At 39.1% G+C, this 16,857-nt stretch overlaps 1 protein-coding gene across 1 annotated transcript in view; it reads left to right on the forward strand.

Moving 5' to 3' along the window:
• PTPN12 (protein tyrosine phosphatase non-receptor type 12) overlaps window positions 1-16,857 on the forward strand; it is a gene marked incomplete at both ends in the record, with an annotated part of 117,463 nt that overhangs the window by 86,624 nt on the left and 13,982 nt on the right. Inside the window, one exon of the mRNA XM_080701888.1 lies at window positions 7,180-7,265. Coding sequence (XP_080558014.1) covers window positions 7,180-7,265 — 86 coding nt within the window. The remainder of the gene's footprint in view (window positions 1-7,179; window positions 7,266-16,857) is intronic.

Here is a 16,857-nt window from a genome sequence, read left to right on the forward strand (position 1 = left end):
AATGTAGAATGCCCCTGGATTTAATCCCCAGTACCATCAGAAATGGGGAGAGGAGCTGGGAGTATAGCTCGGAGGAAGAATGTCCCTAAATTCAATCCCCAGTACCACAAAAAAATAAAAAGAAAGAAAAGATCATATTGGCCGGGCTTGGTGGCACACTTGTAATCCCAGCATTCGGGAGGCTGAGACTGGAGGATCGGAGTTTGTGGACAGCCTCAACTACTTAGTGAAGCCCTCTACAACTCAGTGAGACCCAGTTTCAAAATAAAGAATAAAGCCGGGCGTGGTGGCGCACGCTTGTAATCCCCGCGCTTGGGAGGCGGAGACAGGAGGATCGCGCAGGTTCGAAGCCAGCCGTGCGCTGGCTTAGGAGACCCTGTTTCCAAAATGAAAATGTAAAAATAGGTCTGGGAGTGTAGCCCCGAGGTAGAAGGGCTTCCAGGAACCCCAGTACCACCAAAAAAATAAAAAAATAAAGAATAAAAAATAGAGCAGGGGGTGTAGCTTGGAGGTCAAATGCCCCTGGGTTCCATCGCTAGCCCCGCAAAAAAAAAAAGAAAATATCGTATTGGATATTCGGACTTCTAACAAAAATACTGTATTCTCATTTCTATATCTGTTTTTAACATTTTCTTTTTATTTTTTGCAGTACTGGGGATGGAATCTTGGGGCATTCCATCTCTGACCTACACACCCCACCCCCCAGACCTATTTTGTTTTTTGTTTTTTGTGGGTTTTTTTTTTTTTTTTTTTTTTTTTTGTGGTACTGGGGTTCCTGGAAACCCTTCTACCTCCGGGCTACACTCCCAGGCCTATTTTATATTTTTATTTGGAAACGGTCTCTTAAGCCAGTGAGGTTGGCTTCAAACCAGCACGATCCTCCTGTCTCTGCCTCCCAAGCGCAGGGATTACAAGCGTGTGCCACCATGCCCGGCTTATTCTTTATTTTGAAACGGGGTCTCAGTAAGTTGCAGAAGGCCTCACTAAGTAGCTGAGGCTGTCTGGGAACCACGATCCTCTTGTCTCAGCCTCCCAAGTACTGGGATTACAAACATGTGCCACTACACCCAGCTTTTCTTCTTTTTATATATAATAACCTAAAAGTGCCAAGCTGTTGGTGTAGGGGGGGAGTAGAATTCTTTTGCATCTTTATAATCGAACCTGTGAGTTGAATCTTTTATGTGTGAGGGGGCATTATGAGGAGGTTACTGGGAATTGAACCCAGGGGCTTTCTGTCTCTGAGCTATAACCTCTAGCCCTTTTTAATTTTTTAATTTTGAAAGAATATCTCACTAAGTTACCATGCACAGACCTCAATACCTGTAATTCTCCGGTTTCAGCCTGCCAAATACTAGAATTACAAGCATGTAGAACCACACCTGCCCGATATAATTTATAATAATTTATAAGCTTTGTTTTTTTTTTCCATTATATGGCTTTCTTAATTTCCTAGAGTGTTTGAAATTTCTTGGTTTTCCAAATAAGAGAGATTTGTTACCAAATGCTGACCTAAGTCCATTAAGGTAATTAATGTTAATCCATGAATTTAGGAACTCTACATATTTTCTTTATTAGCTAAGTGACAGTTTGAGGCTTTTAAGGTTTTATATATATGGCTGGGTGTGGTGGCGATGTCTGTAATCCCCGCGCTTGGGAGGCTGAGACAGGAGGATCGCACGGGTTCGAAGCCAGCCTCAGCTACTTAGTGAGGCTCTCAGCAACTTAGTGAGACCTTGTTTCCAAATAAATTATAAAATAGGGCTGGGTGTGTAGCCTGGAGGTAGAAAGCCCCTGAGGTCCACCCCTGAGTACCACCAAAAAAAAAAAAAGATATATGGCCTGTTGTGGTGGCACACACCTGTAATCCCAGTACATGAAAGTCTGAGACAGGAAGATCGCAGGTGTGAGACCAGCATCAGCAACTTAGCAAGACCCTATTTCAAAATAAGCTGGGCATGGTGGCACACACCTGTAACACCTGTACTTGGGAGGATAAGACATGAGGATAGAAGGTTCGAAGAGAGCTTCAGCAACCTTTTGAGGCCCTGTTTCCAAATAAATAAAACAGGGCTGAAAGTGTAACTCGAAGGTACAATGCCTCAGGGGTCAATCCCCAGTCACCGCACACACACACCAAAAAAAATTATCTACAGTCTCTCTTTTTTATTCCTTTATTAACATGAGGATCATTGTGCAACTAAACCTTGCACATTGCCATGTCTCTTTTTCCCTTTAATTAACTCCTGTTATAAAACCTGTTCTAAATCTAGCCAAATATTTTGTAATATAGAATAGGATATTTGTTCTTTTGTATAACTTTATCTAAAATGGGACATTAACTGTTTCCAGAAGCTGATTACACTGTATATTTGTTTTTTAATTTAATTGAAAAACATTTTCATTTTATTCCATAAATGTAAGATTAATGTCAAAGTTAAGGTTCTCATATTTTAGAAATATAGGTGCTTTAAACTGGGCATGTTACACAACTGCTATCTCAGCAACTCGGGAGGCTGAGCAGGAGGATCACGAGTTAAAACCCAGTCCCAGCAACTTAGTAGGATCCTATCTCAAAATTTAAAAACTAAGATAAAATAAAACGGGCTAAAGATGTAGCTCCATGTCAGAGTCAGTCCTCAGTACTGCAAAAACAAATAAATAAATTTAGGTGATATAGACTACTGTTTTAACTGTTACTAACCTTTACATTTTAAAAATGTATAGAAAATTCTTTTATTACAATATTCAATGTTATATTTCTTAATACTTTTCCATGTATTTTAATAATCTCCAGAAAGGATATATGATAATATTGTATCACTCTGTCTGTCATCTTTATTTTTCTGTTACCTGTTGTTTATTAGGATTTAATTCATTAGCTCTTTTTTTTTTTGTAACTTCAAGTCCACACTAGATTATAATTTATCATAGATTGTTTGTCTAACAGGTCAGAAATTTACAGATGACAAAGGAACACAAAAAAAGTTACACTTTGGATAGGAAGAGATGAGATGAAATGCCCAATAGCGATAAAGTGGTTGTTTCAAACCTACTTTATTATCTTTGCCTGGTAGTAGACACACGCTAAGTGTTGTTGAGATTTATACAAACCATCCATCACTCAACAGTGTGGATAAATTCTGATAAATGTGTCATTTGGCTCTTTCTGGCATGTGAACATCATGAAGTGCACGTTAAGATGGCTGCAACATTACTAGGCAATCTGATCTGTGGGGCCTCTGTCATATACGTGGTCCACTGAACCAGAATGTTGTTATATAGCACATGAAGTATAGCTGCATCTCAGTGGATGCGTTGATTTTAAAAAACGAAAGGATAGATGAATAGAAAGAGTAAATTATCCTTTTAGATAATTTTTAATTTTCTCCTAAGAAATCTTGTTTTGGGGGAATTTATTTAAATATAGGTTTTTATTGGAGTATGATTTATATTCCAGAATGTTTTTGTAGAAATTTTAGTTTGAAATAATAATTGATAACATAAGACTCTAAAATAAATAATGTTTTTTAGAAGTGTTCACAACTAAATTGAGTTCCCAGAGGAGGGAATCTAGAGAAAATTTATTCTGGAAACCTGTCTCATATTGATTCAGGATTTAGGAAATACCTCAAAAAGCAAACATCTGTAAGGTGCATATGTTTTTACCTTTTATATAAAGGATACCACTACTGGTACTGTCAGCACCAGTGTTTTCAATTCTGGAATGATTAGTAATAATAATAGTTTGTTTTATGGTCCTTATGTTGTGTTTTTCTGTTACACATTTAGATATATTGAATTTTTTTCTCAAATGTGATTTTTTTTAAAGTACCTTGGTTTTTATTTTACTTATTTTTTTGTTTTGTTTTGTTTGTAGTACTAGGGATTGAATTCGGGTGCATTCTATCTCTGAACTACCTCCCTAGCCCTTTTTATTTCTTTATTTTGAAACAGGGTCTTGCTAGGTTGCTGAGATTTTCCCTATGTTGCTGAGGCTGGCCTTTAACCTGCAATACCCTGTCTCCGCCTACCATGTACTAGGATTACAGAGGTATGCCACTTCTCCCAGCTCTTCTGTAGCTTTTTATACAGCTCTGTTATACAGAAAATATTATTATACAAAATAACTTTGGCAAGATCTTCTTGAAATAAAACATACACTAGGATCTTCTCTCCAAGAGATTGCTTAATTTCTAAAATTACTTTCCATTTCAAAAGTTAGTGATTGCTTCAACTGGTAATGAAAGCAGCCTAAGAAAACTGTATACATCAAGACAAATATGGGATCAAAAACTGGGCAATAAAAAAGAGTCAGAAGATGTAAAATTATAGCAGACGTTATTGTAGGCAAATCCTGGGACATCCAAGATGAATGTTGTTCTTTTGTGAAGTCCAGTGATGAGGAGTTTTGGCCCATGATATTTAAGTAGTGGCTGTTTGTTGAGTTGACTTTCTACATTGATTCCTTTCATCAGATGAAATTCAGCATGTTCAGAAAGCTCTTCTCCCCTAGAAGTTCTTTTGATTAATGGTTCTATAATTCTCTTTCACCCAGAGAGAGGAGTTCTTCATGATACCTTTCCTTTGTCATCTATAGTCATTTGCCCACAAATGTCCCTATTTTTTCTTTCCTTTTCTACCTGTTCCCCTTCCTTTGCGTTTTGTTTTTATTGTGGTGGTGGTACGGTTTGTTTATTTTTGTTTGTGGTACTGGGGATTGAGTTCAGGGGCATTCTACCTCTGAACGCCCTATTTTATTTTTATTTTGAAACAGTGTAAGTTGCTGGGGGCCTCACTATATTGCATACCCTGGACCTGTCTCAGCCTCCCAAGTACTGGGATTATAGGCATGTGCCACCACACCCAGTTTGTTGTTGTTTAAAGCAAAATCTCACTGTGTTGTGCAAGCTGGACTTGAACTCCTGATCCTCTAGCCTTAGCCTCTGGATTACCTGGGATTATAGATCTTCTACCATCATACCCATATTTTTGTTGTTTGTTTGTAAAAATCTTATTCATCCCTCATTGCTATTCCACATTCTGACTTAATATTCTGTTAATATTTCACAGCTTTTATTTTCAACTGTAACAGTCCCTTTCTTTGATTCTACGGCTTTATGACACTAATTATGCCATTTTAGGGCTGTATTACTCTTTACCCTTTTTATGGTTTTGTTTGGTAATAATACCAGATTTTGTACTTTTGAAATTTAAATACCCCAACCTTTATACCCTCTTCATTACCAGCTTCGTTCAGTACAGTTCATATATGTAAGGCCACTGTGCCTTACCTGTAGTTTCAGAGTTCAGAATGCTCTGAAAACTTAGTTTTGTTTTGATTTTTGTTTTTGAGAGTGTTACTCTATAGGTATTTGGCAGCAAAACCTAAGTTGTTTTGGAATGAGATTTTGTTGTACTAAGAAATAATTGCCCTGCTTCGTGGGTTAGAAACAGTTCAGTTACCACAGTTTTGTGTAGTTCTTCTCCCCCCCCCCTTCTCCTTCCCCCTCCTCTTCCCTCCCCTCTTTCTTTTGCAATGGAGGGATGGAACCCAGGACCTCACACATGCTAGGCAGGCTCTCCACCCACCACTGAGCTACATCCCAGCCCTCAACTTTAATTTTTATTTAACCTACTTAATGCTAATTTTTATAGATTGTTGGTATAAAATATTAATGAGTGTTGAGAATGTTTTATGATTAGTAGGAATACTAAGAACATGGATCAGTAATATTTCAGGAACTTTTATGATACAGAGCATCTATAAATTCTGGCGGTATCTTGAAGATCTAATACTGTGGTGACAAAGTCTTGGTTTCCATACAGCAGAACCATTCATACTAGTAGTCCTCCTCTTTCATTTTCAAAAGAGCCCTGATTTGAACAGTAAATTATATAGTTACCCTGCCAGTAGCATATATCCCTGCAACAGGTACTTCTATTACATAGTGACTTTCATAAAAGATAAAAGTTTCCAGTTTTATGATGTAACTCTCTTCTAGTGAGGGTTGTTAGATGTATTAATCCATCAAGTTGTATATCAGAGATGGGGCACACGAAGAATTGCCAGAAAGTTGAAATCTCTGGGTTTTTTTAGTTGGAAATAACTTAAAAGTAACATAAAGTTAAAGAAGGAGGTTAGGAGGTGCTCTAATAAACGTCTTTTTTGTTTGTTTGTTTTTGAGATAGGAATATCTCTGTTAGAGCCCAGGCTGGCCTCCGACTCCTGGGCTCAAGCAAGCCTTCTGCCTCGAGTGACTGAGATTATGAGCACGTGCTGCTGCTCATAGAGATGTCTTTTGATAAAGAAACAGCAAAACACAACTGTAGTTTAAAGTTCCTTAGTGCGCGCCAATAGCTTTACAAAAAAACTTACCTGAGATGTACAAGGGTGAAAATGATACCTGTCTTCTGTTCCAGAATTAACATAGCCTAGCTAGATAAATATGGAGTACTTCCTGAAAATAAAACTAACTCAGAGCAGTATCTGGTATAATTTTGCAGCTCTTCTTTTCACAGTACTTAATCTCTAAAACTTTCATAGTGTGTTGACTTTGGATCATCGCTATTAATGTCACTGATCCAAGTGGCTCTCCCTGGATGGTCCCTCCCTACTTTTCTTTTTAGTTAGCTGTATTCTTTAATGGAGTTGATACTCCACATGGTGACAGAGAAAGGGTAGGATAGGAATGTTTAAAATGACTCCTGTAGATGGACTACTTTTCAGATACTAGGTAGTCATGGGGAGTCACAGTAGTGCCCCAAAAGGTTAGGAAAAGTGAAGAATATAAGCTGTATTTTGTTGGATTTTTTCCTTTCTCTGCACATATAAATTTTCTAATAGTGGTGATCCTGGGGGAAAGAAGCTACCTTGAATACTTATTTTCTTGAGAAATTAGGGGTTTTTTTAATATAACATTTGAAATGTGCTGAAATGCTCAGATGGACAATTAATCTTTCAGTAGTTGGTGGTAGACTTTTTTAAGTACAAATCGCTTATGTTGAAGTTTTGTCTTTCAGACTAAAATACAGAGCCAGAGATTTAAGACCCATTTTGTTTCTTGACAAAATTAACATTGTTTTAAAAGTTCAAAAGCCAGAAACAGTTTAGGTTAAACATAAAGAAGGAAGGTTATTTTTCCCCTAATTAGTGAAGCATTTTTTTTTTCCCCTTGGCAGAATGAAGTTACTACTGAAAATATAGTCAGCTCAGTAGATACTGAAAGTCAAGATTCTCCTCCTCCAAAGCCACCAAGAACTCGCAGGTATTGTATGTCTAAATATTTTCTTTGGAAGGATACTTTTATTTTACTGACTGTTAAGTAAAATGAAAAATTCTGAATATTTCTGAGTTACTTTTATAACTTAATTTTTTTGTTTAAGATGTAGCGTATGTATAGCAAAGGATTTATTTCTGGTGTATAAAGTTTTGGTAATTTTGGATAAAATAGTAATTTACTAGATGGAACATAGTGATGACAGTGCTGGATTAACTAGAGCTCATGTTTTGATGCATATTATAATTAAAATTTTAGCTATTCTGAAGACTGCCATTTTGTTATAATTACTGCCAAAAATGGTGTGCCTATTGAAAAGGACTTGTAAGAGCAGAGGGTTTTTTGTTGTTGTTTCATTTGGTTTGGTATTTTTGGTACTGGGGTTTGAAACCAGAAACATTCTACTTCTGAGCCTCACCCCTAGGTAGGGGTGTGTGTGTGTGTGTGTGTGTGTGTGTGTGTGTGTGTGTGTTACTGGAAATGGAACCCAGGAGCCTTTTACCTCCAAGCTACACCCCCAGACCTATTTTATATTTTATTTGGAAACAGGATCTCACTAAGTTGCTGAGGCTGGCTTCAAACCTGCGCAATCCTCCTGACTCCGCCTCCCAAGTGCTGGGATTATAAGTGTGCACGACCACGCCTGGCAGCCCTAGCCCTATGGAGTTTTTATTTTGAAACAGGATCTCGCTAAGCTACTGAGGGTCTCACTACATTACTGAGGCTCACTGCAAACCTGCGTTCCTCAGCCTTCCAGGTGCTGGGATTGCAGATGAGCACCACTGTGCCTGGCATGGGGGTGTTTTGATAATATCATTAGTAAGAATGGGCTCATTTCTCTACTTGTTCCTATCTTTCTACCAACCTCGTTTCTGGTGGTTAAAAATCACATATATTCTTGTCTTTTTTGTCTCCCTTTTCAAGGGAGCTGCTGGTCAGTTATGTGGTAGTATGGACGCTACAGTCCATGGGATATAGTGTCAGATTCTTTTTTAGCTCAGGAGTTGTTCAACATATAATTCTTGGGAGTGTTTTTGTTGTCTAAGTATTGTCATAATGATTAAATTAAACTACTGGAATATTTTAGAGTGTCATTTATTGCACATAGATCTGCTCAAATGAACTGCCTTCCCTTGTACGTGGTTCACCAATTTTTTTCCCCTTAAAAGTTTGGTACAAATTGACTAAAGTTGAGTAAGGTGGCTAGGGCTGTTTGGGTCCTGGCATTAAGTTCCTTCCCTCTTTCCAAAAGAAAATGCTGACAACTTTCTCAATAACAAATTATTGGTCAGAATTCCTGTACTTCTCAAGAACAATTGTGTCTCACATTTTGACCCTGCAATCTTCTAGCAACCTGTGAAGGAATCTCCTAGACATTAATGGAGGCCTGCACACTCTGGTACAAAGAGGCTTTTTACCTTGGGAGGTATCATTCCACATTCTAACTTGAGTATTTATCAACTGAATGAATTTGCTTAAGCTTTTTCTCTGAAAATTCCTTACCTCATTCTACTGAGGTACTCTTCAAAATTGTTAGTAATTAGTACATGAAACATGTAACTACATGCCTGGCCTGTAGTAGATTTTTAACATGTGATTATTATAGACTCTGGAATGCATTTGCATGCTTTTCTAAGGAAATCAGGAAGCCTATATAGATTAGGCAAGGTCTCACCTTTTAAATGCTTAAGATGCAAACTGTGGGCTAACAGAATTTTCCCAGTAGTTGATTTCTATCAGAATTGGCATTTCAGACTCCTATGGAAGGAAGCCAGTTGAAACCTATAAACTATTACTTCTCAATTTCTTTGTTCCATAGAGATATTTGGGGGTCCAAAAAGAAACTAATGGCCTCTAAGTGTACTTGAGGAATATGCTTGATGCCCTAATATGTATATAATTTTCAAACAGGGTCTCACTGAGTTACAGAGGGCCTCACTAAGTAGCTGAGGCTGTCCTCGAACCTGCGAACCTCCTATCTCAACCTCTCAAGTACTGGGATTACAAGCATGTGTCATCATGCCTGGCTACCCTAATATATTTTAATTTCATTTTTTAGTTTGAACCAAGGTAGAAGTACTCCGATAATTAGTTTATATATTCTCCCTCTCTCATAACAGCATATATAGTATTAGCTAGCCTCTTTCTAATTTGAGGGAAAAAATAGAATGCTCTGAAGTTTAAGCCTTTCTCATATGCCATTTCAAAAATTTGACTCTTGTCTAATAAAAAGATAATGAAGTAGCAAATGAGCGTTAACAGAAATACTCATTCAGCTCAAGACATTTTTAAATTACATATAAAATGTATATATAAAATGTACTTATAAAATGTATGTATGTATTACATATAAAATGCATGCTCCATTTTATATGTGGATTTTGTCTTTCATTCATAAGTTATCTTTTTTTTTTTTTTCATGCAGTGGTACTGGGGATGGAACCCAGGGGTCTTCTACCTCTGGGCTACACTCCCAGACCTATTTTATATTTTATTTGGAAACAGGGTCTCTTAAACCAGCTGAGGCTGGCTTCGAACCTGAGCAATCCTCCTGTCTCAGCCTCCCAAACACAGGGATTACAAGAATGCACTACCACGCCCGGCTAATTTTTTAACTTCTTTGTCTAGAATTTTATTCACTCCTGTATCTGTGCAGTCCATTTTGGAGGCTATAAGCTTTTGGAGGTTCTTGGCCTGTTTCCTGAGAGCCCATTGTTGCACTTCCCTGTGATGGATTCTCTTCCCCTTTTATGTGAAGGTGTTCTAGCGAGCAGTTTGCTGAGGATTGAACCCAGATCCTTCCACTTCCAAGCTACCCGCCCCCAGCCTCATTTTTTTATTTTGAAGGCCTCATTAAGTTGAGCAGTTATCTCTTTACTACAGTAACCCCTACCCTGGGGCTCTATCTTAGCTTCAACCCATCTAATCAGCAAATCAAAGTGCTGAGTTCAACCACCAGTTCCTCTTTTGAGAAAAGATAGTAACCACCAGTAACAGTGGTAATTTAAGAGCAAACCATATACCAACATATGCTAAATAATTACTATGATTTCTACAACCACTGGGAAATAAATATACAATTGGCTGAAAAGTCAAGCATTGATTTTCTTTCTTTCTTTCTTTCTTTCTTTCTTTCTTTCTTTCTTTCTTTCTTTCTTTCTTTCTGTGGTACTAGGGATTGAACTCCAGAGGCAGTGTACCTTTGAGCTACACCCCAACCCCCTTTTTTCCCATATGGTTTCTCTTTTCTATTCTATTTTCTTTTCTTTTCTTTCTTTCTTTTTTTGTCTCCTACTACTGGGGATTGAACCCAAGGGGCATTCTACCTCTGGGCTTATACACCCAGCCCTGTTTTATTTCTTATTTGGAAACAAAGTCTCTCCACTTGCTAGGGCTGGTCTCAAGCCTGTGATCCTTCTGTGTTAGCTAGGATTACAGACCTGCACCACCAAGCCTGGCTAGTGACAATATCCTAAATTCAATCAGAAGATGGAATGAAAAATAGAAAAAGAAAAATAAAAGTTTTGAAAGGAAGGAAGTCAGAAGATGAAATGAGAGATTGATAGGGAATGGAAGAGAATAGAGATGAGATAAAGAAAAGGTATTGGGAAAGGATCCAATTAATTGATAAAATACTTAAAATTAGAATTCACAAAAACACAAACTGAGGAAAGACACTAGACATCATTTTACATAGAGCAGCTAATGCAACAATAGTAATAAAAAGATTCAGTTTTCTTCTGGCTTAGATCCTTAAATGGAGACTTTTTTTTTTTTCTAGAATTAGGTTTTAGAATCTCCTAGGTATTTGGATGATTGTGTGACACAAATATTACACTCTATGTGTGTTTTCAGCTCTTTCCCATACTGGCCAAACTTGTTAGGGAATCTTTATGCTGACAGCAAATATCATAGGAGCATTATCCCTCCACATGAGCTTGTTCTTGTAAACAGAGGTAGGAGTGTAACTCTAGCAGGCTGCTGCCAGTCCTCTCATCCTCAAACCCTGCAGACAAAACCGGATTGTGTTGCATCCCTCCTTCTGAGAGCCTCAGTCCATATGCTGGACGACATGTATGCCAGGTGTCCAGGATGTATTATTTTATACTCCAGACCCTTCTGGGTGTGGAGAAGGTGGCAGGGCCATGGTAGCATGTCAAGAAGTCAACGCTTTCCACCATACCCTGATCTTCTGTTCTATCTGTCAGCCTCACTCTGCCTATTTCAAATTAAAGCACCCTTTGTTCTTTGCTCTTCCAGCTCCTAGACTGGCATCCATGGCTCCTATCACCACCCAAAACTCTGCCTATGTCTGTGTTACAGTCTCCTATTCGCAGATTGACTCACGTCTTGACTACCCGCCAATCCATTTAAAAGTAAAGCCTGGCCAGGCGAGGTGGCGCATGCTTGTAATCCCAGCATCTGGGAGGCTGAGATAGGAGGTCACCGTTCTCAGACAGCCTCAGCTACTTAGTGGCCCTTTGCAAAAACAGTGAGACCCTGTTTCAAAATAAAGAATAAAAAATAGGGCTGGGGGTGTAGCTTGGAGATAGAATGCCCCTGGGTTCCATCCCCAATACCACAAAAAAAAAAAAGTTTTTTTAAATAAAAATAAAAGTAAAGCCTAAGTGACTGTCGGGTGTTAGGTACTCAAAAAGAAAATACATCAAGAACAAGACGACAAAGCATTAAAATATAGAAGAAAAGAAAAACAAAGGTAAATTACAGAAGCCAGTGTGGTAGCACACCTCTATAATTCCAGTGAGACAGACTAAAGATTGTAGGTTTCAGGCCAGCCCGTGGCAAATTCACATGACTCTGTTTCAAAATAAAACATAAAGTAGGTCTGGGAATGCAGCTCAGAGAATAACAATGCCCTCCCCTCAACCCCCATTCAATCCTCAGTACTACCCAGGACAAAGTGCGGAGATTACTGATTTCCTGCTGGAGAAGACCATACAGTTTTGTTATTCTGTCACTGCCTCTCCACCTCCTCTCCACCTGCTGAAAAGTGCTGGGACTCTCCCGCACTGACTCTGCAGTATCTCATCAGTATTTTCTACTCACATTGTAAATTTGCTCAGCAGCAGCACCTGTTTTTCTTAAACTGGCTGGGAGAATTTCTTTCCATTTATTGTAGGGACTTCCACTACCCCATTAAGCTACCAAGCACCCAGTACTGCCACATTCTTTTTTATTTTTTTTTTAAGTCTTCTCTTTACTCTAGAAATTGATACTTCTGGCTTTCTCCTGGTAACCAGCTCTCTGAGTTGCCTGCTACTGTTTTCCCATAGCCTTCCAACTTCATACCACCAATCAGATTCAGTCTCAGCCGGTACCATAGGGTGAGGTCCCTCTCATTCATAATTTAGTCTCCTCTTCCTCTTTTTTAAATGTTGTCATATCTTATCTATTTATCTTGTACATGGTTGGTAATATGTCAAAATGATAACCAATTCAGTGGGGGTTTTGGGGGGAGGAGATAGAGATTGAACCCAGTACTACACAGGCATGTACCACCATGCCTGGCTCTTTTTGTGTGTGTGTGTGTGTGTGTGTGTGTGTGTGTTGGTTGGTTGGTTGGTTGGTTGGTTGGTACTAGGGATGGAATGGAACCCTTCTACCTCTGGGCTACACTCCCAGACCTACTTTATATTTTATTTAGAAACAGGGTCTCTTAAGCCAGTGAGGCTGGCGTCAAACCAGTGCAATCCTCCCATCTCTGCCTCCCAAGCACGGGGATTACAAGCGTGCGCCTCCATGCCCAGCCTCTTTTTTATTTTGAAACAGTGTCTTGCTAAGTTATGAGGCTGGCCTCAAACCAAGCTCAGTGACTTTATAGTAATATTGATCAAATGAGGTTTGGTTTTTTGGTTTTTGGTTGTTTGGGGGTTTTTTTGGTTTTTTGTTATTTTGGGTTTTTTGTTTTGTTTTGTTTTGATTGGCAGTACTAGGGATAGAACCCCGATGCCTTCTACTTCTGGGCTACCCACCCTCCCAGACCTATTTTATATTTTATTTGGAAACGGGGTCTCACTAAGTTGCTGAGAGCCTCACTGAGTAACTGAGGCTGGCTTCGAACCTGTGATCCTCCTGTCTCAGCCTCCCAAGTACTGGGATTACAAGCGTGCACCACCACACCCTGCTCCCAATGAGGTTTTTTAAATTTCTTTTTGGTGATGTGAGGGATTGAACCCAAGGTCCTGTACCTGCTAGGTCATTGCTTCAACACTAAGCTACATCTACAGCCCTTTTTATTTTAGTTTGAAATAAGGACTCACTGAATTGCCCAAGCTGGTCTTGGACGTGTGATCCTTCTGCCTCAGCCTCCCAAGTAACTAGGATTATGGGCATCCTCACCCAGAGATCACATAGGTCTTATATTAGCTGGTTTGCAAAAGCAGTTGATCTGCTGAGATTAACCAAGTTCAGCTGAGAACACAAGTCTCTTACGTTCCAATCCAGTGCCTTTTTTATTAGTTGATGTTACCTCCCTAGAAGAAAAAATAATAGTGAAAGGTATTTTGTTGATATTTTTGTTGTTGCAGATTGAACCCAGGACCTGGCATGTGCATTCTACCACTGAGTTACATCCCCAGGCCCTGTTTCTTTGTTTTTTTGGCTCTCTCTCTCTTTTTTTTAAGTTAGTTTTTTTAAAATTTATTTTTATTGGTGCATTGTAATTCTACATCACATTGGAATACAAGATTTGAGAGGATATACAAGCACACATCATCCAATTAGCCCTCATCCAGTCCCCATCCCATTCCCTCCCCCTCCCTCAATCCCATGCTTGTTTAGTGATTAACTTTGATACATATGTTTATGTACCTCCTGCTTTTTAAAGAGGCTCTATCCTCCCCTATTCCATAGCCTCTGATTGGTCACTTTAATTGCTTCACTATAGGGCCCTTTCTATAGTTCGACCACTTCCTGTTGCCCCTTTCCTCCTAGTTATTGCTGACTAGGGGAAGCATCTGGTTTTAATTTTCTGTGATATTTCTTTGTGCATGCTGTGTTGCAAATGCCGATCCCACTCTTGACAGCCCCAGTTGTAGCCTGGCTACCCGGTGGACTGATCCAGACCTCGCTGGCTTAAGTAGCGGTCAGTCTCAATGAGTTGAGAAGGGCCTTGCCAAGTAGCTGAGGCTGTCCCAGAACCGTGATCCACCAGTCTCCACCTCCCAAATGCTGAGATTACAAGCGTGCGCCACCACACCTGGCTCCGTTTTTTGGCTTTTAAAGTGCTATGTTGCAGGGTGTGGTGGCACATGCTTGTAATCCCAGTACTTGGGAGGCTAAGTAGGATGGACAGGTTCAAAGCCAGCCTCAGGTACTTAGTGAGGCTCTCAGCAACTTAATGAGACCCTGCTTCCAAGTAAAATATAAAATAGGTCAGGGACATATCCCAGAGGTAGAGGCCCCTGGGTTCCATCCCCAGGATCACCAAAAAAAAAAAAGTGCTATGTTCAGCCTGGTGTGGTGGCACACACTTGTAATCCCAGCGCTTGGGAGGATAAAACAGGAAGATCACACAGGTTGGAAGCCAGCCTCAGCTACTTAGTGATGCTCTCAGCAACTTAGTGAGACCCTATTTCCAAATAAAGTATAAAATAGATCTGGGAATATAGCCCGGAAGTAGAAAAACCCCTGGGTTTTACCCTCAGTACCGCAAAATATATATATATATCAATAAAATGCTATGTTCTATTTTTTCAGTTGTCATTTTCTTCACCTTCGTAATCTTTCTATTCCATTTGAACCCAACTTGAATTATTGTAAGAAAAATAATTATCTGAGTTTCCATAAAGTACAGCTTTCAAACAAAAGTTATGTAATCTTACATTTTAAGACTTTGTCAAACAAACTAAATGTACATTTTCTTGTTACAAAGAACCTATTCTAGCCAGCCATGGTGGCGCACACTTGTAATCCCCGCACTTGGGAGGAGGAGACAGGAGGATCATGCAGGTTCGAAGCCAGCCTTGATGGCTTAAGAGACCCTGTTTCCAAATAAAAATATAAAATGGGTCTGGGAGTGTAGCCCGGAGAAGGATTCTATCCCCAGTACCACAAAAAAAAAAAAAGAAGAACCTAATCTGAACCAGGCATGTTGGCACATACTTATAATCCTAGTACTTGGGAAATTGAGACTAGAGGATCACAGTTTTGTAGCGAGACTCAGAAATTTAGTGAGACGCTGTGTGTGTGTGTGTGTGTGTGTGTGTGTGTGTGTGTGTGTGTGTACACTGGGGATGGGACCTAGGGGCTTTCTACCTCCAGGCTACACTCTCAGACCTGTTTTATATTTTATTTGGAAACAGAGTCTTAACTAAGTTGCTGAGAGCCTCAATAAGTAGTTGAGGCTGGCTTCGAGCCCACGCAATCCTCCTGTCTCAGCCTCCTAAGTACTGGGATTATAAGCTTGCCCCACCACGCACAGCAGTGAGACCCTGTTTCAAAATAAAGAATACAATCAGCCCGGGACTGTAGCTCAGAGCTTAAGGTAGGATGGGTTCCATCCCCAGTACCACAAAATAAAAAAGAACTAGTTCTTTCAGAACAGATGAAAATAAGAACAATTTTTTTTTTTTACCCCAGGGGCATTCTATGTCAGAGCTACAGACACAGCCCTATATTATTTCTTTTTGGAAATAGGATCTCACTAAGTTGCTAAGAGCTTCGCTAAGTTGCTGAGGCTGGCATGAAACCTGCAATCCTCCTGTCTCAGCTTCCCAAGTACTGGGGTTACAGGCATACTTCACCACACCTGACTTAAGAGCAATATTTAAGATAAGAATTATGCAAATTATAATGAATTATAATATTTTTGATAGGTCTTAGTACTAAGAGATCTTTGGTATCAGAATATTTAGTAGAAATAGGAATGTTGAAACTATACTGAAAAATCAGTATGTAATTTTTTTTTTTTTTCAGTACTGGGGATGAAACCCAGGAGCATTCTACCTCCGAGTTACACCCCCCCCCAGCCCTATTTTTTATTCTTTATTTTGAAGCATGGTCTCATTGCATTGTAAAGGGCCTCACTAATTAGCTGAGGCTGGCCACGAACCGCAATCCTCCTGTCTCAGCCTCCCAAATGCTGGGATTATAAGCATGTACCACCACGTCCAGCTTGTAATGTGTTGGGTTTTTTGTTTTGTTTTGTTTTTTTTAACCAGGTTTGTAATTTTTTTGTCCACAATACAGTGCTATAGAAGTATCTTAAGCCCTTTTTCATTCATCCTTAAAGTAAGGAAGGATAAGGGGAAAAGTGTTAATTATCAGTCATATTTGGTCAAGAGCATATTTACTATGTATGTATCAACATCATGCACAGATTTATAATATGGTTGGTTAAATAAGGTAGTTTGAACACATTTAACTCAGGTTTCTTCCCTGACTCCCAAAAATGATATTGAGGGAATATAAAATGTATTAATATAATAAAAATAGAAAGTTGGAGAGGAAAGAATAGCACTTATGGAAAATAGAAAGTGTAACTCATGAAAAGGAACTTAAAAGACTTGCTTTCTAAAAGGTGAGGAATGCCAATAAGAAGTAAGGTGATTCTTCTCAA

The sequence above is a fragment of the Muscardinus avellanarius genome, assembly GCF_963383645.1.
Source record: "Muscardinus avellanarius genome assembly, chromosome: 9".
Taxonomy (NCBI): Eukaryota; Metazoa; Chordata; class Mammalia; order Rodentia; family Gliridae; genus Muscardinus; species Muscardinus avellanarius.